Source organism: Armigeres subalbatus, chromosome 2 (genome assembly GCF_024139115.2).
Source record: "Armigeres subalbatus isolate Guangzhou_Male chromosome 2, GZ_Asu_2, whole genome shotgun sequence".
NCBI lineage: Eukaryota > Metazoa > Arthropoda > Insecta > Diptera > Culicidae > Armigeres > Armigeres subalbatus.
In genome coordinates this window covers 93,773,855-93,797,762 of record NC_085140.1, presented here as the reverse complement: position 1 = coordinate 93,797,762, position 23,908 = coordinate 93,773,855, and the positions used below count along the sequence as shown (strand labels likewise).

Here is a 23,908-nt window from a genome sequence, read left to right as displayed (position 1 = left end):
TCCCATTCGGGGTTGTGGCTTTCGGGGTAATGGCATTCGGGGTACTGGGGAGGAGTAGTTCGAATGGGTACCTCTCAAGAGAAAGGTTGAGAACCACTGCAACAATCTATATACTTAAACATGAATTTCTGTCTGTCTGAACCTTATAGACTCCGGAACTACTGAACCGATCGGTGTGAAAATTTGTATGCAGAGGTTTTTGGGGCCGGGGAAGGTTCGAGACCCCTCCCTTCTTTAGAAAGGGGGGCTTCCATACAGATGAAACAGAAATTTCTGCATAACTCAAGAACTAAGCGGAGAATAAATCGATTTTAGGCGAAACGAGGTTCGACGGGTCAGCTAGTAGAATATAAAAATGTAGATTTCAAACTTTCGCTCTTCGTAGCAACACCACTGAGCCGGAGTGATTCTTTCCACTTTTACGAAACGGTATCATGAAATAAACACCTACCTGAAAATCGTCACAGTGCTCGATACAATCATTGCTTGAAGCTGTTCATCACCACACAATAATTCTTAACTCACGCACTTCATTCCTTTATATTCGTTCGTATCACTAGAAATTACAAAATATTATAGAATACATTTAAACATGTATCTTCAACCCGAACACAAAATCGGCCTCGGCCCAAGAACTTCAAGTCGCACCGTGCTGCTAAAAGACCAGGAGCCTCATTTTAGTATGAAAATAATCGAAAATAGTGGGTCTCCAGTAGCCTTGCGAGCAAAGGCGTAGGATTGCCAATCCAGTCTTCTTCTTCTTCTTCTTCAATGGCTCTAAATTGAAACTGGAACTTGGCCTGCTTTTCAACAATAAGTATTCTATTTTTCTATTAGCATTTCCTCAGTTATTAATTGAAAGGCTTTTCTATGCCCGCCATTACATGAGTAAGTATTTCTATTTGTATACGGAATAAGGAATATTATCTTTCATCTTTTTATTCTAAAATCATTTATACTAAGTTCTAACATTTCCACTTACGCTCGTAGAGTCTATCCTTCAAACAAAAAAAAACGATTACCGAGTCACCTCATTTGGGTTTGGTCTACAATGCTAACTGGACACCCATCTAAATTAGAATATTCATATAAAATATGGCGTGCAGCAGACGTATGTAAACAATACAACAACGGATTTTCCGGTCCATCAGAACCAACTAAGTATCTCCAATCAATCATCTGAATGGGTAATGATGCTCACTCACAAAAATTGCTATATAAAGCACGTACCAACCAAAATTGCTGATAATCACCGATAACAGGCCGGGTTGGCAGCGGTCCGTGACAATCTGCGTCGCATGTATTTATCGACCGCCGCGGTGCCCATTCTGCTCAACGAACAGTCCCAGCTGATAGTTAGTAGCGCTTCTATTAGTTGATTACTAGCACTCGCGGTGTGAAGCCACGCTGCCCCACTACTGTCGTGCCGTGTGGGTCAGTTTCCGTGAAGGAGTTTGACCTTCAACCTCGTCGCGTCCTCGCCCCCTTCGAATACGTAAGTAGGTGGCGGTCCGTTTCGATCGATTTCTGGTTAACATCCTCCCATCAGCGAGAACTGTTGCGCTATCGAGAAGGCTAGACGCATTTCGCAGCTCATAGAATTTTGACCAGCGTAAGTGCAGATCAGTGAGTCGGCACAAATCTGGTGTTATCAAACCAATATTTATGCATCGTCGGTTGAGTGATATTTACGCGCCAGCCGGTACTTCTTCATGAATGGTTCCGAACAAATGAAGTGGTGGGTCGTTGGTCGGTTGGATTGTTTGCGTGGGTGTGGAAGAAATAACGTGATTCGGTGCGCCGCGGCGCGGGCGCGAGAACGTCATCCGACGAACCATCCAAGTGTGCAACACTGATAACGATTTAATTGTGTACAACAGGCAAACGCGGTAGCGGTGAGTCAACGGCACAATGACTAGCAGTTGGGACAAATTCCAGCTGCTACTATGGAAGAACTGGACCATCCAGAAGCGGCACTACTTTCAAACCATCTTTGAAGTTTTGATTCCCGTGTTATGCTGCTCGATGTTGATTCTGGTTCGTGGGTTGGTTGATCCGGAGATGGTTGAGCAACCCACCGTCTTCGAACCATTGTCAGCGAATTCGCTACTGATGCAGGAGTAATTTAACACGACACTAAAAAATAAGGCCAATATTTAATTTGAATATTTTGCAGATTGGTAACACCTCCGATAATTCAAACGATTGCCTACTCGCCAAAAAACGACGTTTTAGAGGCCTTGCTAGAAGATGCTCTAGAGAACCATTTACGTACGTTGAGCTCGTTAAGTATTGAAGGCTACGCTAGCGCTGGTGACCTTCAAGGCCTTCTGATTCAACAGAACTACTTTGTTGGAGTGGAGTTTGATGACACATTGGCGGTACGTTTTATTCATTCTTAATAACCCTCAAATGTTTAACTCGAAATCTCACGCGTCCACAGAATATAACCTCCTTACCGGATAGAATACATTTTTCGTTGCGGTTTCCGGCGGAAACACGCCAGTGGAGATGGTTGTTCGGAAATTGGAGAACGAATCTGTTGGTGGTGCCGTTCTCTCCGGGCATTCGGAACAGAAATCGTACCGATGGTGGCAGTCCCAGTTATTTCTATGAAGGTTTTCTGCCGATTCAAACCGCCATTTCAGCAGCTATAGTGGCAGCACGTGATCCTGCCATCAACACCAGGAATATGTTACTGAGGGTAAATGATTGAAATCTCGTGTAGGGTGGTACACCAATTACGTAAGGGACCTGTTTTTTTTTTTTTTCATAAGACTTATTTCATATGAACTCCCTCTATAAAGCTTTACGTAATTAGTGCACGGCGCCCGTACACTAATGGTTAACTTGATTTTCCCTATTTTAGCGCATCCCTTATCCGCCTTACTACGAAGACAGATTGCTTCCGGCGATGGAGCAACTGCTTCCGCTTATCATCCTGATTGCCTTTTTCTACACCTGCATCAACACGGTTAAGTACATAACCATCGAGAAGGAGCGCCAGCTCAAGGAAGCCATGAAGATAATGGGACTGTCCAGCTGGCTGCACTGGACAGCTTGGTTCGTGCGGTGTTTGATACTGCTGTTGATCACCATTACGCTGGTGACGGTTCTCATGACGGTCAACCTGACGACCAACACGGATCAAGCGGTGCTGCAGTACACTGAATGGTCGGTCCTGTGGGTGTTCTTGCTGGCGTTCACCATCGTTACCATCTGCTTCTGCTTTATGATGAGTGTGTTCTTTAACAAAGGTACGTGTGACAAATTATTTTCAATTTTAGGCGAATTTACTTCAGAAAAATTCTGTAGTCAACACCAAAGAAAGATATTTAGATTCTTTAATTTGAGTGATTTTTAAAGGAGGTTATAGTTTCATTACTCAAGACATGCAGAGATATGCAGTGAGCTCAATATTCTAGCACTGTTTCAGAAGACTTTGTGTCCTAAAATTAACCTTAAAAGAAAGATAGCATTCCAACTCTCGAGATGCCAGAACAATTATGATAAGGACATACACACTAGTTTTTGGAACAATGACGAATAGTGCTTGAGACACTTCGGAACAGTGTTGAAAAATGTCATTTAGTGTGAAATAATTTTTCAAAAAGTCAATCTCAGAATATCGTATATCCAATACTATGTTCTTCGTCCTACGTCCGCGTAGGTATGAGCAACATTAGACAAGGTCGGGTACCATCATCGGTGGACACTTTGGCCGTATTCTGGCAGGGAAGAACATAGTAAATTAATGTCCAAGTCGGGTGGTCCAATACCCGAAAAGCAGGCAAGACAATTAACGATTGAACTTAGAGAAGGGGGTTTGCTTCCCTTCGGAGGTGCAAGGCTGATTGAGGGTTAGTTCATCAAGGAGGTGCATTTGCGCTGTACTGGCACCCAGTGTCTGAAGCTACATCTGTAGCCAAATCACGATCAATAGGAAGTTAACGCCAAACAAATTAACAAATTTTCCCGAGTCCAAAAAAAACACTTCAAGAAGCCAACAAAGTTAAATTACGAATTAATTTAGCGGAAACGACTTTTTATGTTATGCAAAGTACTCAAACAAGGAATTTTTTAACGTTAGCAAGCAAAACTCGCCAGCGAGACGCGACACACGTGAAATTCTGCAACTGCCCGTTGGCTAATCTATGGTGAAACACTGGAAATCAAATCGAACACATCTGCAACAGCCGAAAATGGAGACGGAGCCTTCTTGATGTCCGGAATCAACGCAGTGCGGATATCGCGTTTGACCAGCACCTTCTTATTGGCGAGATCCGATTATGCATTGCACAGATTCAGCAGCGGCGGGAGGAGAGACTTGGACGGCGATTCAAGACTCGTCGACTAGAAGATCCCTCTATGAAATCGTTTGCTGAACAACTTGGAACGGATGATGTGGAAGGTGGCAGCGTTGTAGATCAGTGGACGGCCATCAAGAATGTCTTTATTGGAACCTGCAAGAACAACCTGAGTAAGCTTTACACTCAGCGGAATGAAAACAGTGGATTACGATGCAACCTGGTGGTAAATTGGGGAGCCAAATACGAGTCCCTTCAACAGTAATCTGTTCTGGAAAATGAAGTCAAACACTGCCTCAGATGGGACGAGCGAGCGTAGGTTGACTCCCTAATCGACGAAGGCGAAGAGAAGAAAGTCATAACCACATATGAGAGCTTTCCACACAAATGCTTCCATCTTGCACAAATACTTCAAGACTCTTTTTCCGGTTGCTCATACCTCCCAGCTCATGTCATGGGACGATGGGTCGGCCGGAAACAAGCTTTCTCCAGAAAAAAGAGGGTTTTGTAAATGTTGGGTCGGTTCCCGGGTAGAAGAAAATAGCAACAGAATAACAAATTTTTACCATCAATATACGAATAACAGAATAGCAAAATCTGATGTTAGTGTGTTGATATAGTTGCTAAAATAACAAAAATAATTGCAAACATTGCATTCGAACAAATAGCTAAAAAAAAACTCATTTTGCCAATAAAAGAGCAAACCAATAGCAAAATACTTGCAGAAAAGGAAACATCAAAATCAGTTATTATTGCTATGTTGATGAGAAACCTGTTTTTTTCAGCCAAATTATTTTTCTTACATCTTAAATAAAATTTTCATCAGTAAAATGCTGCGTTCCACGAATAAGTGGAAGCCTACACTACTAAAAATCCACACATATTTATTGGCAAAAATCCATAGATTTCACTTATGATGTATATCAGCGCACACATAACCATTCTCCTCGCGAACTACTTATAAAATATATATCCAAATAAACTTTATGTGTGGTCTCGAATTAGCAAATATTTAATTTATGTGTGGTTCTATATCGATTATATTAGGGTGGAGCTATTGCAAAATATATAACGGCGACACATATATCTTATATAGATAGATTTGGCAGTGTAAATAAAGCATAGAACCAAACAAACAGAGTAAGAAAGAGCTAAGCAAAACCGCATGCGAGTGTGGCATTGGGTGAAAGAGCACTCATCAAGCCTCCGGAGCGATGCTTTGTAAAAGACGAAAATCGTAGAGGCTGTTTTGAGTGAGAGTGACGCGCACCACAAGAAAGAAATGAACGACAAATTTGCTCTTGTTTTGCATCGCACAAGCTGGGGCTCCCGAGCAGCAAAAGTCAGCCAAAAGTGGTGGCAACAACTTGATTGTGATCAAACCTGGTCACTTAAGAGTTGCAAAAACCAATGTTAAACATGTGTGCTGCTAAGGTTTGATGATGCTCATTGTTGTGAGTTTTGATGCTAATATCTGCTACTCAAAAAACTCTGACTCTTGCTCATTTTCCACTCGGCGAGAAGTTAATGGCAAGCCTGAGTTAATAGACACAGACATGTCTTCTATTTTCAACGTTTCTGCTTCCAATCCAAAATATTATGCATCTCGAGATAAAATAGAATACTGCGGTTTCCTGCTGGTTGCTTCTCAGGTAATCGCAACGGTCACTAAACACAACAGAGTCAATGAAAATCTCACCCACCGTATGCACTTGCCATGATAAACACTCTACATGTACTCAGTGACTCCGGTTGCCTCTCACTAATACAATCGAACACTGCTGTCATTTCGCGAAAAGCACGTGGTTTTGTTTTGAGCGGGAAAATTCTGCCTATCTTTTAACACGGCGACTATCTTGACGTTTACCTTCGCAGTCGAGCCTGCGAGTGTAAGACCGCCGCAGCACTCTAAAAAAAGATAAGCGCGACAATATAGTCTTACAAAACGCATGCCATTAATCAATATAATACATTTTCAAAATCTTATAAGTTTTTGAAAAACGTTTACTAAGTTACTGCTATTTTTCAATATTTCTTTATTTTGCATTTGCGGGACATTATATTAAATATATATCATAAGAATATCAGGTTTTGCCACTAACAAGAACTTATCAATATCTTGAGCTATTAGTTTGTTCTTATTGATAGCAAAACCTGATATTATTATGATATTTCGGTGATTTTTTATTTGTTATTTTCGCTTGTTATATTTACTCTTATTTCAAACAAGTTGATATCATGTTTTGTTATTAATATCACGGCTTTTACCCGGGAAATTTCTACATAAAACTTATGTCCAGTCGTCTCCATTACCATATTAATAACAAATTCGACTGTTATAACAATATTTGATGTTGGGATGTTTTAGTTATTCATGAATAGCAAAGAAAAAAAAGATATATCACATCAAAATTTGTAATTATGTTATTTGTTTGTTATTCAGCTCTACCGGGTTATATCCGGCGGACACGAAGTGCCTCATCATGTCTAGCTTCTTCATTTCGAGGTGGAGCTGGCGGTGAGAGCAAACTATCGAATGCAGTTGCACGACTATTTTTTGCTTTATTATTGTGATTTTTTTTATAAGTTTTAAGTTCATCGCCTAATGTTGCAAAACTGTTTCTTATACAGCTTGTTTTTTTAAATTAATCTTTATTTCCTTTTTCGTTTGAGTTTCACAACTATTATATATCATTTGAGGCGCTCCGCCAGAAGGACACTTAATCTTAGTTGATGTGTTTTTGTTCTTTTGTCTAATATAATTTAAATATAATCTAAGTTAATGTTTTGGCTCTACTCGGCTCAGCAATGCGAATTTCCCATCCGTCGGAAATTCTGTTATATGTTTGCAATCTACAAAAAAAGAGACAAACGAGACATCCTGAATTATCGCGGAATCACCTCTATGTGCGCATGTTCAAAGCTGTTCGAAGTAATTGTGCAGAAGTCACTGTTTTCCTGCTCTAAAAACTACATCGACGCCGATCAACACGGATTTTACTCAAAGCGATCAGTTTCAACGAATCTGGTGCAGTTCACCTCCAGCTGTTTGCGCTGCATGGATTCGGGGTGGTAGACTGACGCTGCGTATATGGACCTGAAGGCGGCATTTGATACAGTGGACCATGAAATCCTTCTCGCCAAATTGGAAAAGCTTGGCGTTTCATCAAGCTCTGTGCTTTGGTTCCGGTCCTGATGAACCGCTCGGTACGGGTTAAGATAGTGTAGTGAGCTAATTCCCGTCGTAGTAGGTAGTGCTTGGTTTTCAAATCTAATTTATACGCCAGCCCAACTACTTACTCTAACTAAGTTGTATGTAACACGTATTTTAGAGTTCCTAGTTTTCATTGTGTACTATTAGCGCATTGAACAAACCATAGTTTATTGAGAATCGGCAATCAAAAATACCCTTCAAATTTTTCAAATTTGTCTTATGAAAATCTGTTTACGTCCATGAGAATTTTCATTCGTCCAGTCTAAAACTCGATGGATTGCTGTCAAATAAATCTGTTGGTATTGGTGTGCGATTTCAACAAGTACACCACATTAGTTTTTTATGCGGTATGTTACCGTGCTGAATAAAAATTACATAAATTCAATAAATATTGTACTGTTCTGAAAATGTGTTGTGTACATTGTGGAACATAGAAGAGAATATGTGTATGAAGGATGTTCGCAATTATCCAAGAAATCCCTGAAGTGAAGGCCTTCAGATCTACACGCGTAACCAATGATCTACAGGCCTGTTTTGTAAATGTAATATACCCATTGTGGTACATATTTATGATAGAATCTGCGTATGGAACATCTTCACGGTTATCCAAGAAATCCCTGAAGTGAAGGCATTCAGGTCTACACGCGTAACCAATGATCTACAGGCCTGTTTTGTTAATGTAATGTACCAATTGTAGTACATATAACAGAATCTGCGTATCGAAGACGTTCGCGGATATCCAAGAAATACCTGAAGTGGAGGTCTTCAGATCTACACGCGTAACCAATGATCTACAGGCCTGTTTTGTAAATGTAATATACCCATTGTGGTACATATTTATGATAGAATCTGCGTATGGAACATCTTCACGGTTATCCAAGAAATCCCTGAAGTGAAGGCCTTCAGGTCTACACGCGTAACCAATGATCTACAGTCCTGTTTTGTAAATGTAATATACCCATTGTGGTACATATGATATAATCTGCGTACGGAATATCTTCACGGTTATCCAAGAAATCCCTGAATTGAAGGCCTTCAGGTCTACACGCGTAACCAATAATCTACAGGCCTATTTTGTAATTGTAATGTACCCATTGTAGTACATATAACAGGATCTGCGTATCGAAGACGTTCGCGGATATCCAAGAAATACCTGAAGTGGAGGTCTTCAGATCTACACGTGTAACCCATGATCTACAGGCCTGTTTTGTAAATGTAATATACCCATTGTGGTACATATGATAGAATCTGCGTACGGAATATCTTCACGGTTATCCAAGAAATCCCTGAAGTAGGGCTTCCATTCCCGGAAACGATTTCCCGGGAAATCATATTTCCCGGGATTCCCGATTCCCGGGATTTATGTATCAGTTTCCCGAATTTCCCGGGAAATGAACAACATACTAAAATATTTTGTGATAATTGACTTATTTTATTAAAATTTGATGATAACGGATTTTGAGGTATATCAATTACATTTTTTTTTACTAGCATCATCTCACTATTTATTTCACTTTTGAAGTTTAAGTTACAACTGAAAATGTTACAGAATCATATGGTGCATTCCAATACGTGTACGTTGTGAAGTCGAATTAAAAATTTAGTATCTGTGGTGTAACAGCAGAGCTATCAATGTTCGCAAATACTGAGGCAATAGCAGTGACCGCTTTGGCAGGTTTGCCCTACTATTTTAAAAGGTTTTTTAAGACCTTCAATCCTTTTTGATTCAATTCCCGAACAGACTCATATTCCGCAGACTCGTTTGTATTTTAAGATATTTCTGAAATATTTCATTTGAATATTTTATAATATTGGTGGGCTAACAGATCTTGATGGAAAAACAGATTTTATGTCTTTAGTATGCGTTTATTACAACTGTCTTACAACAAATACTCGCAAAACTTTTGCAATTTGATGCGTTTTAGGTGCTGTTCGGCATTTCAAAGGATCATTAAAGTACGACAATCAAGCACTCGCCTGACAGCTCTTTTTTATGTCGAATGGAATTTCAAATATTTCATCTGCTTTAAATACAAAACGTGTTCAAGTGGACGTACAATGTACATGAATAAAAATGGTTTATCCTTCAAAGTTGACCAGAAGATTCTATGCACAAAAAAAAGTCGTCGAGTATAAGAATAGTTCATGTTAGGAGTATTTTGGCGATAATAGAAGAGAATCTCTCGAAGACGTCGTTGTCCAAAAACTGAAATAAATTGCGGATAAAACCTGAAAAAGTTTTTTAAAAAATATGGAGAAGTAGCACATAATATAGCTCATCAGGACACTGCAGATCTTACTCTTGATCCAGAGCAGATGCTGATACTTATAACATGGCGAACGTTTTGTAGAAGGAGTAAACGCTTTTCGAACTGAACAAAATCTTTCTCAGGCTTTCAACAACTCTTTCATCATTTGAGGACAAAATAGCAAGCCTCCCTGATGGCGAATGTATATTTTCAAAACCATATTTTACGACAAAATTTAAACTACGATTTTATAAAAGACAGGACACTATGGTTTTGAATTAGTTTCGAGAGTTTTTTTTATTTCCCGGGATCCCGGGAAATCCCGGGAAATTATTATTTCATTTCCCGTTTCCCGGGAAGTTGATTCCCGGGAAAAATGGAAGCCCTACCCTGAAGTGAAGGCCTTCAGGTCTACACGCATAACCAATGATCTACAGGCCTATTTTGTAAATGTAATGTACCCATTGTAGCACATATAACAGAATCTGCGTATCGAAGACGTTCGCGGATATCCAAGAAATACCTGAAGTGGAGGTCTTCAGATCTACACGCGCAACCAATGATCTACAGGCCTGTTTTGTGAATGTAATATACCCATTTTGGTACATATGATAGAATATGCGTACGGAATATCTTCACGGTTATCCAAGAAATCCCTGAAGTGAAGGCCTTCAGGTCTACACGCGTTACCAATGATCTACAGGCCTGTTTTGTAAATGTAATATACCCATTGTGGTACATATGATAGAATCTGCGTATGGAATATCTTCACGGTTATCCAAGAAATCCCTGAAGTGAAGGCCTTCAGGTCTACACGCGTAACCAATGATCTACAGGCCTGTTTTGTAAATGGAATGTACCCATTGTAGTACATTTAACCAAATCTTCGTATGGAACACGCTCGCGGTTATTCAAGAAATACCTGAAGTGCATGCCTTCAGATCAACACGCGTAACCAATAATCTACAGGCCTGTTTTGTAAATGTAATATACCCATTGTGGTACATATGATAGAATCTGCGTATGGAATATCTTCAAGGTTATCCAAGAAATACCTGAAGTGGAGGTCTTCAGATCTACACGCATAACCAATGATCTACAGGCCTGTTTTGTAAATGTAATATACCCATTGTGGTACATATGATAGAATCTGCGTATGGAATATCTTCACGGTTATCCAAGAAATCCCTGAAGTGAAGGCCTTCAGGTCTACACGCGTAACCAATGATCTACAGGCCTGTTTTGTAAATGTAATGTACCTATTGTAGTACATATAACAGAATCTGCGTATGGAAGACGTTCGCGGTTATCCAAGAAATACCAGAAGTGGAGGCCTTCAGATCTACACGCGTAACCAATGAACTACAGGCTTTTTTTTGTAAATGTAATATACCCATTGTGGTACATATGATAGAATCTGCTTATGGAAGATCTTCACGGTTACCCAAGAAATTCCTGAAGTGAAGGCCTTCAGGTCTACATGCATAACCAATGATCTACAAGATGGTTTTGTAAATGTAACTCATGGAGGTTTCACAGTAACAGAATCAACGTATGAAAGCCATTCGCGGATATCCAAGAAATACCTTAAGTGGATCATTTCAGATCGACACGCGTAACCAACGATCAAAAGGCCTGTTTTGAATATATAATGTACCCATTATTTTTGCCTTTCTCATACAACAAAGTTGTACCGAAAGGCTATCATTTCACTCCAAGAACGAACTTTTTATAGAAGGCTCGGAGACCCATAGTGTTATATACCAATCAACTCAGCTCAATGAACTGTATGCATGTGTGTATGTGTGTGTATGTGTGTGCACAAAAGCTAAGAAAAACATTAGACAACTTTTCTTATAGTAATCCTTAGCCGATTTTCTCGCAACAAGGTTTATTCGATAGAAGGTAAAGCCTAGTTGATCGCGTTTCGCGTTATTACGAAAATGGTACATTGAACCGAGCCATATAAGCGACATATAAGGTTGGTGTCTTGACTAAATGCGAGAAAGGCAGTATCACTATTCGGTGAATTAAGTTGGGTTTTTTTTCTTATTCGTGTGTTTTTTAAGTTTAACATCAAGTTCAACACAAATGTATTCAATATGAAGAGAGCATGAACCATATTTTAAATCGGAACATTGATCTTCAGCTACGCGTGTAGATCAAATTGCCTTATTCCAGGGATTTCTTGAATGACCAAGAACATATGCTGTGAGGGCATTCTGTTATTCGTACTACAGAGAGCATGTACCATATTTGAAACCGGAAAATTGATCTTCAGTTATGCGTGTAGATCGAAAGGCCTTACTCCAGGGATTTCTTGGATGACCAAGAACATATGCAGTGAACGCATTCTGTTCTTTGTACTACAGAGAGCATGTACCATATTTGAAACCGGAAAATTGATCTTCAGCTACGCGTGTAGATCGAAAGGCCTTACTCCAGGGATTTCTTGGATGACCAAGAACATATGCAGTGAACGCATCCTATTCTTTGTACTACAGAGAGCATGTACCATATTTGAAACCGGAAAATTGATCTTCAGTTACGCGTGTAGATCGAAAGGCCCTACTCCAGGGATTTCTTGGATGGCCAAGAAAATATGCAGTGAACGCATTCTGTTCTTTGTACTACAGAGAGCATGTACCATATTTGAAACCGAAAAATTGATCTTCAGTTATGCGTGTAGATCGAAAGGCCTTACTCCAGGGATTTCTTGGATGAGCAAGAACATATGCAGTGAACGCATTCTGTTCTTCGTACTACAGAGAGCATGTACCATGTTTGAAACCGGAAAATTGATCTTCAGTTATGCGTGTAGATCGAAAGGCCTTACTTCAGGGATTTCTTGGATGACCAAGAACATATGCAGTGAACGCATTCTGTTCTTTGTACTACGGAGAGCATGTACCATATTTGAAACCGGAAAATTGATCTTCAGTTACGCGTGTAGATCGAAAGGCCTTACTCCAGGGAATTCTTGGATGACCAAGAACACATGCAGTGCACGCATTCTGTTCTTTGTACTACAGAGAGCATGTACCATATTTGAAACCGGAAAATTGATCTTCAGTTACGCGTGTAGATCGAAAGGCCTTACTCCAGGGAATTCTTGGATGACCAAGAACACATGCAGTGCACGCATTCTGTTCTTTGTACTACAGAGAGCATGTACCATATTTCAAACCGGAAAATTGATCTTCAGTTACGCGTGTAGATCGAAAAGCCTTACTCCAGGGATTTCTTGGATGACCAAGAACATATGCAGTGAACGCATTCTGTTCTTTGTACTACAGAGAGCATGTACCATATTTGAAACCGGAAAATTGATCTTCAGTTACGCGTGTAGATCGAAAGGCCTTACTCCAGGGAATTCTTGGATGACCAAGAACACATGCAGTGCACGCATTCTGTTCTTTGTACTACAGAGAGCATGTACCATATTTGAAACCGGAAAATTGATCTTCAGTTACGCGTGTAGATCGAAAGGCCTTACTCCAGGGATTTCTTGGATGGCCAAGAACATATGCAGTGAACGCATTCTGTTCTTTGTACTACAGAGAGCATGTACCATATTTGAAACCGGAAAATTGATCTTCAGTTATGCGTGTAGATCGAAAAGCCTTACTCCAGGTATTTCTTGGGTGACCAAGAACATATGCAGTGAACGCATTCTGTTCTTTGTACTACAGGGAGCATGTTCCATATTTGAAACCGGAAAATTGATCATCTACGTATCCTTTCTCTGTACCACAAGAAGCATGTACCATACTTAAAACAGGACTGCAAATCTTTGTTCCTGAGCTCAAGCCATTTCTTGGATAACTGGACGACTTATCTGTGACTTTATGCAGAATAACTATCATTTCGGTCAATTTTGAAAGTCAAACTTAAAAGTTTATTTTCGGTTCCAGTTAACAAAAATTTCCTATTGCAATCCCATTTCGACCGCATAAAAATGGTTTCGATTGTGCTGCCATTCAGTTAAATGCATCAGTCTGTCAAACAACTAACACACATGCTTAACATGTACGTGGGTAGTGCTGCCAACAGATTTCTGTTATGAAATTATTTCTCCTGTTTCAAACTTTTGGAATAGTGGAAAATTTTAGTGTGAATGACGAGTGTGTATGAAAAATATTTATTTGGAAGACTTTTCTTTTATTACACTAGCGGAAAATAATTGAAAAAACCACTTTTATTGACTGCATGATGTATTATCAGATGTGTAACATGAGATTATTTCAGTTCAAAACGCCAGTTTGGCAACGCGGTTTTCGACTATAAACAAGGCGACGAAGAAAATAAATTTCAAATGCTCTAAAGTTTGAAAAAACAGATCATTTGAACGCCTTCCGGCAGTTATTTTGCAATTATTATTCACTTGAGCAATAAACATTGCTTTTATTTAGTGCGCAGTGAGAAATTTATGTGAAAAAGTGCGGTGAAAATAAGAAAATGACGTTGATTTTGGTGACGGTGTTGCGCGTCTTCTACAGCAGTGAACGAACTGGATTTTCCTTCGTCGCACGGATATCGTAGGAAATTGTGCAAAAGTCACAGCCCCAAAGTTAAATTTAACTGTATTTCAAGTAAGTAACACCGGAATGTGATTTAAATGAATGCAGATCGTAGTGTACACTTTTTTCTATCTCGCCAGATGATTAGTTCATTATTTTAGTTTACGATTCGCGAGTATTTAGTGATTTAGAATTTGATATGACGAATGCTAGCGCCATGGACGAATTAGCGCATAACCCTAGGTTTGTCGGAGTCGGAAACATTCTGCAACAACTCGGGAGTTCCGCAGGGCAGTAATTAATGGCCCTTTACTTTTCTCGATTTTCATAAACGATGGCTTGCTGTTGCTACCTGCCGGCTTTCGTTTATTTTACGCAGATGACGCGAAAATTTACAAAATAATAAAATGGGTCCCAGCTCAATGACAGACAAAGGAAAAAAAATAATAATACTAAAATGTGACATGGGCTGCTTGGAGTTACAATATATGGTGCATACCTTCGCAGATTGGTGTTCGCGTAATTTGCAACATCATTTTGTACCACCACAAGAACATGCCGATCATCTTTGACTATAGCCTTTCTGGACGTAGTCTTACCCGAGTGCAGCACCTGAAGGATCTCAACGTTATCTTGGACAGTGGTCTTACCTTTCGAGTTCACTACAACGACATAATCGCCAGAGCCAACCGACAATTGGGCTTTATGTTCAAAATTGCGGACGAGTTCCGTGATCCATTTCGTCTCAAAGCCTTCTACTGCTCGCTGGTACGATCAATTTTCTAGTCGAATTCTGTCATATGGAGCCCGTTCCACATCAGCGGGATCGCCCGAATAGAAGCTTTTCAAAAAAAGCTAGTTAGACGTGCACTTCGGTTCCTCAGGTGGCGCGACCCGATGAACCTGCCTCCGTACGTGAAACGTTGCCGTCTTCTGCAGATATAATCGCTTGAGGTGAGACCATCAATTGCTAAGACCGCTTTGCAGGGAAGCTACTTGCGGAAGATATATCGACTGTCCTGGTCTGCTAACTCTGCTAAATTTGTTAACGTGATTTTTTGTAACTGAACCCACGAAGTACGGGCTATGCTCTACACGAGCTCATTCGTTCAATTATCCACCAACTAAATAACCTATTTGATTTTCATGTTTCCTCGGACGTGTTTCGTCAACGGATGCTCAATCTTTTCCGCACCGCTGATCGTTTCCAGTTAGGTTAAGTTTTATTTATTGAGACATCATCTGTCAGTTGGATTTTAAATATTATAAATAAATAAATATCCGCTGTGAGTTTGTTTTGGACAGAAGATAGCTATTGTACCAACGGCCGGCTGAAAGCTCGGCAGCAGACAGCATTCGATGTTTCTTCGCGGAGCAATGGTCACACCCCTTCCTCCGGAGCTGGTCCGATCAAGCCTGATGAGACGAAAACCTGAGGCGGATCACACAGCTGATATCTCTCTTATTTTTTTTCTGTACGCAACAGGGTTGCTAAGATTGGCGTTGCATGAGTTAATGCACCACTAGGTGGCAGAATAATCGCTTGAAAGCTTATACTGTACCGCTAAAAGAAAAATCTACTCTTCCGCTCATTTTTGGTCGCCTAAGAAAAACATACCTCCAGAATAAAGCTACTTCGATAATTTTGAAAATTTGGTCGCCACGTGGTGCATTCCGGCGGCGAATGCTTGGATGGCACGTGCTATTTGTACTACGGAGAATTTTTTCACATCTATGAGAGCCTTGGAAAATGATCACAAAAGTTGTCATTTTGTTGCAAGGCACAATACCTATTTCTTAATTTTTGCCTTTCTCGTACAACTAAGTTGTACCGAAAGGCTATCATTTCACTCCAAATTCGAACTTTTGATAGAAGTCCCGGAGACCCATAGTGTTATATACCATTCAACTCAGCTCGATGAGCTGAACAAATGTCTGTCTGTCCGTGTGTGTGTGTGTGTGTGTGTGTGTGTGTGTGTGTGTGTGTGTGTGTGTGTGTGTGTGTGTGTGTGTGTGTGTGTGTTTTTTTTTTTTTATTTATAGAGGGATGAAGGCAAATCTGCTTACAGACACCTGAAATTATCACTCAGGGAGTGGGGTTGGCGCGGTCGACAGAAGGCCGGCCCGCCGTACCCACTAAACCCACTCAAGTAACAGAAGGTTACTTGAGTTACCCTCTCTTCACATGCCCTGTTCCCCCCGGGACTTACTGGATGTCAATACTTCGGAGGGGGGCTGTGCTCATGCATTCACATGTTCAGCCTCTAGCAAGCACAGCTAGTTCGCTACATTTTTCTCATCGAAGCATTTTTATTCGGTTTGCGCGTCTTTTAATCTTTGACGCTCACTATCTCTCTTCCTCATGCCATTTAGCACCACTGTATCTTTGAGCCATTTAGCTCTCGACGTGCTCGCATCCTACTCAGATAGTCCCCGGCGGCGAATCTATCCTACTCCAACGGAAAGTCCCCGGCGGCGAGAGCTTCCTCGAAAACCGACGACCCGTGGAAGTTTATTGCGTGTCCAACACTAATGTCTCACCTAGATAGTCCGAGGCACTTTCTCACTTCAACGGGAAACCGGTTGGGTGCCAAAGTCGGTCCAGAGATTCCGGGTGAAGCATAACGTCCGGTTCACTGGCGCTTCGACTACCCAAAGCCGATTATTCGACGCGTCACGAGCTACTCGGCATAGTCCCCGGCGGTGGATCTAGCCTACTCCGACTAGAAGCTTCCCGGTAGCGGAAACTCTCCCGAACGGAACTTTTGTTAACATTGAGCCATTCGGCTCCCAGCATAGTTTTCTTGACTTTTTGCTGCACTTTTTCGTTGAGCCATATTTAGCTCACAGCTAAAACGCTGGCTACTCGGATGATCCCCGGCGGCAGATCTATCCTACTCCGACAGGGAGTTCCCCGACGTTGGAATTTCCCTCGGGCCCGGCGACTCGCTTCTGTATAAGACTTGTTGAATATTTTTTCCCACTTTTAACATTTCTAGTGTTTTCCAGATCAGCGCAGGACTGGAGGCCTTTCTTACTTCAGCGAGTGACCGGTCCGAGTGCCGAAGTCGATCCAGAGATTCCGGGTGGAGCATAGCGTCCGGTTCAATGGTGCTCCGACGACCCGAAACCAGTTCTACCAACGCGTCACGTTCTACTCGGCCTAGTCCCCGACGATGGAGAACGTGACGCGTTGTGTGTGTGTGTGTGTGTGTGTGTGTGTGTGTGTGTGTGTGTGTGTGTGTGTGTGTGTGTGTGTGTGTGTGTGTGTGTGTGTGTGTGTGTGTGTGTGTGTGTGTGTGTGTGTGTGTGTGTGTGTGTGTGTGTGTGTGTGTGTGTGTGTGTGTGTGTGTGTGTGTGTGTGTGTGTGTGTGTGTGTGTGTGTGTGTGTGTGTGTGTGTGTGTGTGTGTGTGTGTGTGTGTGTGTGTGTGTGTGTGTGTGTGTGTGTGTGTGTGTGTGTGTGTGTGTGTGTGTGTGTGTGTGTGTGTGTGTGTGTGTGTGTGTGTGTGTGTGTGTGTGTGTGTGTGTGTGTGTGTGTGTGTGTGTGTGTGTGTGTGTGTGTGTGTGTGTGTGTGTGTGTGTGTTTTTAACAAGAGTTAAAGGCCATCAAAAATCTGCGCGACAGACACCTCGAGCATCCACACTATGCTCGAAGGCGAACAGGGATGGGCTCCTCCCGACCTGCTAAAATGTGCCTCCCGGATAAAACCGGGTCCCTTATCCTCCTTGCCTCGATCCCCCAGGACCACGGGATGCTGCGACTACTTCAGGGGGCTGTGCTCATGCACTTCTTCTAAAATTCCGGCCCTAAGCTTAGGCTAGTTCGCCGACTGGCTTGCTGAGTTCCACTGCTACGTTGTCTCGATCCCTCGGCGGTCGTACCGCAAACTTCCTCACTCGAATCCTCCTGACTTCCCCGGCGGCGAGGGTGGTCCACCAGTTCCGGTGAAGGAAACTTCCGCACTGATGGTGCCCCGACTACCGGCGGCTATCGCAGGGGACGCTTTCGCGCATTGCGCCGTCTTCGTCTTCGGGTTGCAGAGGTGGTCCGACAGTTCCGGTGGTGGATGACGTCCGCACTGGCGGTGCCCTACATACCCGAAGCACTTCCTTCTTCTTTTTCTTTCTTCAGCAGGTTGGCAATTCAAGTGCCGAGGTCGGTCCAACGATTCCGGTTGGCAGAAGACTTCCGGTTCGCTGGCGCCCCGACGACCCGAAACCAAACACTGCTCACTGTGCTGGATTTCGCTCCAAACCGACGCTTATTTGCTGGTCCCTTCTCCATTGACGCTGCAGCTCTGACAGTATTTGCGTCACGACTCTGCTTACTGCATTCCACGTACCCTCATCGCGACACATTCGCTCTGCGATGTTGTCCGCCCGTAGGGCAGGCATTCCTCTACGTACTTCCGCAAACCTTGGGCAATCGAATACCACGTGTTCTGGAGTCTCCTCTATGTTGATACACGCCGGGCAGGATGGCGATGACGCATGGCCACACCGATGCAGATAGTGACGGAAACAGCCATGTCCGGAAAGGAACTGTGTGAGGTAAAAGTTCACCTCTCCATGCTCCCTATACACCCACGTCGACACATTGGGGATGAGCCGGTGGGTCCACCTTCCATTATCCGCATTGTCCCACTCCTGCTGCCACTTCACCATAGAGTCCAGTCTCACCGTCTTCCTCACATTTCTGGTATCTCTCCGTTGGTAACACTCGATATCCTCTGCTAGGGTTATGCAGATTGGAATCATCCCTGCGATAACGCAAACTGCCTCCGAGGAAATGGTTCGGTACGCACTCGCGACTCGAACGGCCATTAGGCGAAACACGCTGTTCAACTTTCTGCGGTTACGTTTCGTCTTGAGCGCAGCTCCCCAGGCTGGAGCTCCGTACCTCAGTATCGAGGATGCTACTGCTGCCAGAAGACGCCTACTGCTGCTTTTAGGACCACCCACGTTCGGCATGATCCTTGCAAACGCACTGACCATTTTAGATGCCTTTTCGCAGGAATAGTCTACATGGGTGTTGAAATTCAACCGGTCGTCGATCATCACTCCTAGATGCCTCAAAGCCCGCACGGACGGTATGTTGTGCCCTCCTATGGTAAGCTGGATCCGCTGGATCTCGCGGCAGTTGCTAACCAGCATCACTTCTGTTTTGTGGTGAGCAAGCTGCAGTTTGACTCCATTCATCCAGTTTTCAACTGCGTCGGTCGTCTCCGCCACCAGCATTTCTACCTCTTCCAGCGACTCTCCGGTTATCGTTAGAACGACATCATCCGCGAATCCGAAAATCTTCACGCCTTTGGGCAACTTCAGTTTTAGAACTCCGTTATACATAATGTTCCACAGCGTCGGGCCTAGAATGGAACCTTGCGGAACACCTGCGGTAACCCTAATCGACTTCTGCCCCGAATTCGTTTCGTAAACCAGGATCCGGTTCTGGAAGTAACTTTCAATGATTCTACACAAGAAGTCAGGAATACTGTGCGCATACCGTGCAGCGCTGCGGCGATAGCCCAGCTGGCACTGTTAAAAGCGTTTTTGACGTCAATCGTTACTACAGCGCAGAATCGATTGCCGCGCCTCTTCTTTTTGGCCGCTCTCTCTGAAACTTCAATGACCGTCCTGATTGCGTCCACCGTCGATCTGCCTTTTCGGAATCCGAACTGCATTTCCGATAAGCCGGTCTCGCCTTCAGTGAACTGCGTCAGCCGATTAAGGATAATCCTTTCCAGAAGCTTCCCCAGTGTATCCAGCAGGCATATGGGCCTATACGATGCTGGATTCCCCGGCGGTTTCTCTGGTTTCGGCAGCAGCACTAGTTTCTGGATCTTCCACCTATCCGGAAAGTTACCATCTGCTAGGCATTTCTGCAGCACCATCCTGAACAAATCTGGAAACGCCAGTATCGCAGTTTTTAGAGCCACGTTTGGAATTCCATCCGAACCCGGAGCTTTCTTCATCTTCAGACCTTTCGCCACTGATGACAGCTCGTCGTTGGAGACTTGCATACCTGCAATGGTTACTCCGTCTTCATCTACGTACGGTGTAGGCGGCCACATCGTAGAATCATGCTGCGGGAAGAGACCATCAACGATGATCTTCAGCTTGTCCGGACACATTTCCGCTGGCGTCGCTGGACCCCTGATCCTCGCTGTTACGACCCGATAAGCGTTGCCCCCAAGGGCAGCGGCCGCCTCTCGGCCCAACTCCTTGAAGCAGTTGGATTGGCTGACTTTAATCTCCCGTTTGAAGGCCGATCTAGCTTCACGGAAGATTATCTTACGCTCCTCTCTGACTGTTTCAGACCTTGCTCTCTGAAAGTGTCTTCTGGCTCTGAGACACGCAGCACGAAGGCTAGCAAGAGTATCGTTCCACCAGTAATTTAGCCGCCGGCTTTTCCTTGGCTCCAGTCTCCTTGGCATCGTCGCATCGCATGCCCTCGCAAGAGTTTCTGTCAGCTCGTCTGCATCGAGATTTGTAGCGCCGCTGTCCGCTCGGAGTGCTTCGATAAAAGATCTTTGTCGAAGTCCTTCGCCTTCCATTTTCGCCCGCTATTCCTAATCTCTCGCCGTACCGTCGGCATTCGTGTTCCAACACAATACCGGATCGCCTGATGATCACTATGTGTATAGTCCTCACTAACTCTCCAGTTCATGTTCCTCACCAGCGACGGACTGCAGAACGTGACGTCGATGATGGACTCCCTGCCATATCTGCGAAATGTACTAACGGTACCTTCGTTTCACAGCCTGACGTCCAGCTTTGCCTACGTCTCCAGCAAATTGTAACCTCTGGGGTTAGTCAGTCTGCTTCCCCTGTCTAGCGTTGAAGTTGCCTTCGATGATTACTGGTTTTCGGTCGATTAGCATCTCCGTGAGATCGTCCAGCATCCGGTTTTACTGCCCCAAAGTCCATCTTGGGGGTGCGTGGCAGCTAGACACCAAGATCCCGTTGATTTTGGACCTAACGAAACCTTCGCTTGAGCTGTCTACCATTTCTTGAACAGGGAATTTGCCCATCACTTGGATAGCTGCAATCCCCGATGAATCCGCCACCCAGTTGCCGTTGTCAGGAGGGATCCGATACGGTTCAGCAATAATTGCCACGTCACACATTGCTTCTGTTGTCGACTGCCACAACAGTTGCTGTGCGGTGTCGCAATGATTGAGATTCAACTGGATGATCTCCATTAATCCCGGCCCGCCATCGCCTTCTTGTATGCAGGGCATTGGAAGCCACCCGTCGTATGGTCGTTTCCGTCCTCCGGTTTGCAGAGCAGGCATCTTGGTTGCTTCGTGCAGTCCCTAGCAACGTGTCCTTCTTCACCACATTTCCTACATAGACCGGATCTATCCGGGCCTTTGCAGTTTCGCGCCTGGTGGCCAAACGCCATGCATTTGAAGCATCGCTCCATCTGCTTGGTGACTCGTGGGGCGAATCTCAACGGGCACACCGACCATCCTACTTTTACCTTGCCCGCCTCCACCATTTGGTTGGCAGCCTCTGCTGGTAGTCGTATCGCTGCTACTTGTGTGCCACCGTACGCTCTCCTCAGTCGAACCGTCATTTGCCCTTCCCCAGCTTGCATTGTGAGACCAGTGCATCCCTCAGTTCGTCTTCCGTCGTGATCTCGTCCAGGTCTCTGCACTCGACCACTGCTTCCTGCGTTAGAGCTCTTACGTTACCGTCACTGCCCAATGAATTGGCAATGAGCTCCCGGAAGGCCGAGCTCTTGATCGTGGGATCCTTCTTCAGCTCGAACAGCAACTCCCCTTCTGGGTACGCCTAGTTCTCACCACTTTCTCACCCAAGTCTTTTAGCTCCGGGTCCTCTCTCACTTTCTTCAGGATCGCTGCGTACGACGTTTTATCGCTCGCTTCTACGATCAGGGCATCACCTTTAACTCTCTCCCGAGGAGAACGACGTTTTTCTTGTTTCTTCTGTTCCTTCCTCTTTCCACATTCTCCTTCTGCTGCTTCCTCTTCTCCCGCTGGTTTTCCACGGTCTGCCACTCACCATCCTTGACACGTTCCTTCAGAACGCTGGCAAAGTCTTGCACGTTCCGTTGCTTTTTCGTGCCTTCCTGCTCTCCAGGCGAATCCCTTCCTCGTTTTTCCGTGCGAGTGGTTCGGGGACTTTTGGGTGCCTGCTGTGTCTCAACTGCTGTATGCTCCGCCGCATCTTTCAGCACCTTTTCAGCTGCTTCGGCTTTCTTTTTCAGCGCGATCTGTTCGTGTTCGGCTGCTTTTACGGCGGACTTAATGCTTGTCACTAGAAGCTTGATCTTCGTGTGAACATTGTGCTTGTCCTTCACGAAGTCATAAAGCTCGTTGACTCGCTTCCGCACCTCCATCAGGTTGGACCTCGTGAATTGTAGCTCCTCCTGAGTAGCACTACTTTCCGATTTTTGGGTGGACACCCTATTCCCGGATCCTAGCTCCTGTTGGCCTGCCTGGTACTCAGCAGTCTTGGCCGTACTACTGGTACTCGCTACTGCTGCCTGCGACATCACTGGAGATCGCTGCAGCTTCCCACTCTTTGCGAAAACATTCGCCCCGCCTGCTCCTTCGTTGTTTGTAGAATTTGTTTCCATGTTAAAGGGTCCCCCTCCGGGCCGTTATCTCTACCTGTTGTAGATAGTCGCCTCTTATGATCCCATGGGTGCCTTTGTAAACAGTGAGGTCCATGCAAGGGTTGACTCCGGTGCCTTATAACACCGTGTTCAGAGCCGGATCGGTGTAAATCAGGAATGGTGCATCTGAACCTACTACCCACCGGTATAGGTGACAGGTTTTGAGCGTTACCGGAGGCCTGCCAGGTTGTTTATCGGGACGGAGGCAGACGAACCATTAGCCTGCTTGCCATTTCAAGAAGATGTCACCTTTTTACTCATGAAACAGAATAGCTCGACTGTCAGCCCATAGACGCCTAATCCTATCCATAAACCAATGCTCGTCCGATGTCGATTGCCGTGACCAGTATACCATAATCAGGATCTCACTGATATTAATACTGATGTGCAGAGTGGCACTCCTGCTGGGCTTGTGCGCTAGCGGCGCACAGTCGTTTTGATAGGGCCTGCTTGCAGACACATGCAGCTTTTATAGAGGATCAACAGAGCCCCCTGTCAAACCCCACCGCATCCTAGCCAGGCCCCCTCACCCGCGGAGGCCATGGGGAGGGGTCGTCAAGCCCTTGGACAAAGTCCCTGCTGCCCCCATGTGTGTGTGTGTGTGTGTGTGTGTGTGTGTGTGTGTGTGTGTGTGTGTGTGTGTGTGTGTGTGTGTGTGTGTGTGTGTGTGTGTGTGTGTGTGTGTGTGTGTGTGTGTGTGTGTGTGTGTGGGTGTGTGTGTGTGTGTGTGTGTGTGTGTGTGTGTGTGTGTGTGTGTGTGTGTGTGTGTGTGTGTGTGTGTGTGTGTGTGTGTGTGTGTGTGTGTGTGTGTGTGTGTGTGTGTGTGTGTGTGTGTGTGTGTGTGTGTGTGTGTGTGTGTGTGTGTGTGTGTGTGTGTGTGTGTGTGTGTGTGTGTGTGTGTGTGTGTGTGTGTGTGTGTGTGTGTGTCTGTGTGTGTGTGTGTGTGTGTGTGTGTGTGTGTGTACAAAATGCC

General features: G+C 44.1%; 2 protein-coding genes across 3 annotated transcripts in view; one reads left to right on the top strand and one right to left on the bottom strand.

Moving 5' to 3' along the window:
* The window catches only part of LOC134210055 (uncharacterized), a 923,126-nt gene that overhangs the window by 448,575 nt on the left and 450,643 nt on the right, over positions 1-23,908 (bottom strand). The window lies entirely within an intron of this gene.
* The window catches only part of LOC134210033 (phospholipid-transporting ATPase ABCA3-like), a 37,316-nt gene continuing 14,771 nt past the window's right edge, over positions 1,364-23,908 (top strand). Inside the window, exons 1-5 of one of the 2 annotated variants that reach the window (XM_062686056.1) lie at positions 1,364-1,612; positions 1,881-2,120; positions 2,177-2,381; positions 2,444-2,704; positions 2,870-3,257. In XM_062686056.1, coding sequence (XP_062542040.1) covers positions 1,912-2,120; positions 2,177-2,381; positions 2,444-2,704; positions 2,870-3,257 — 1,063 coding nt within the window. In that variant the 5' untranslated portion in view covers positions 1,364-1,612; positions 1,881-1,911. The remainder of the gene's footprint in view (positions 1,613-1,880; positions 2,121-2,176; positions 2,382-2,443; positions 2,705-2,869; positions 3,258-23,908) is intronic. The other variant, XM_062686057.1, reaches the window with a different exon arrangement.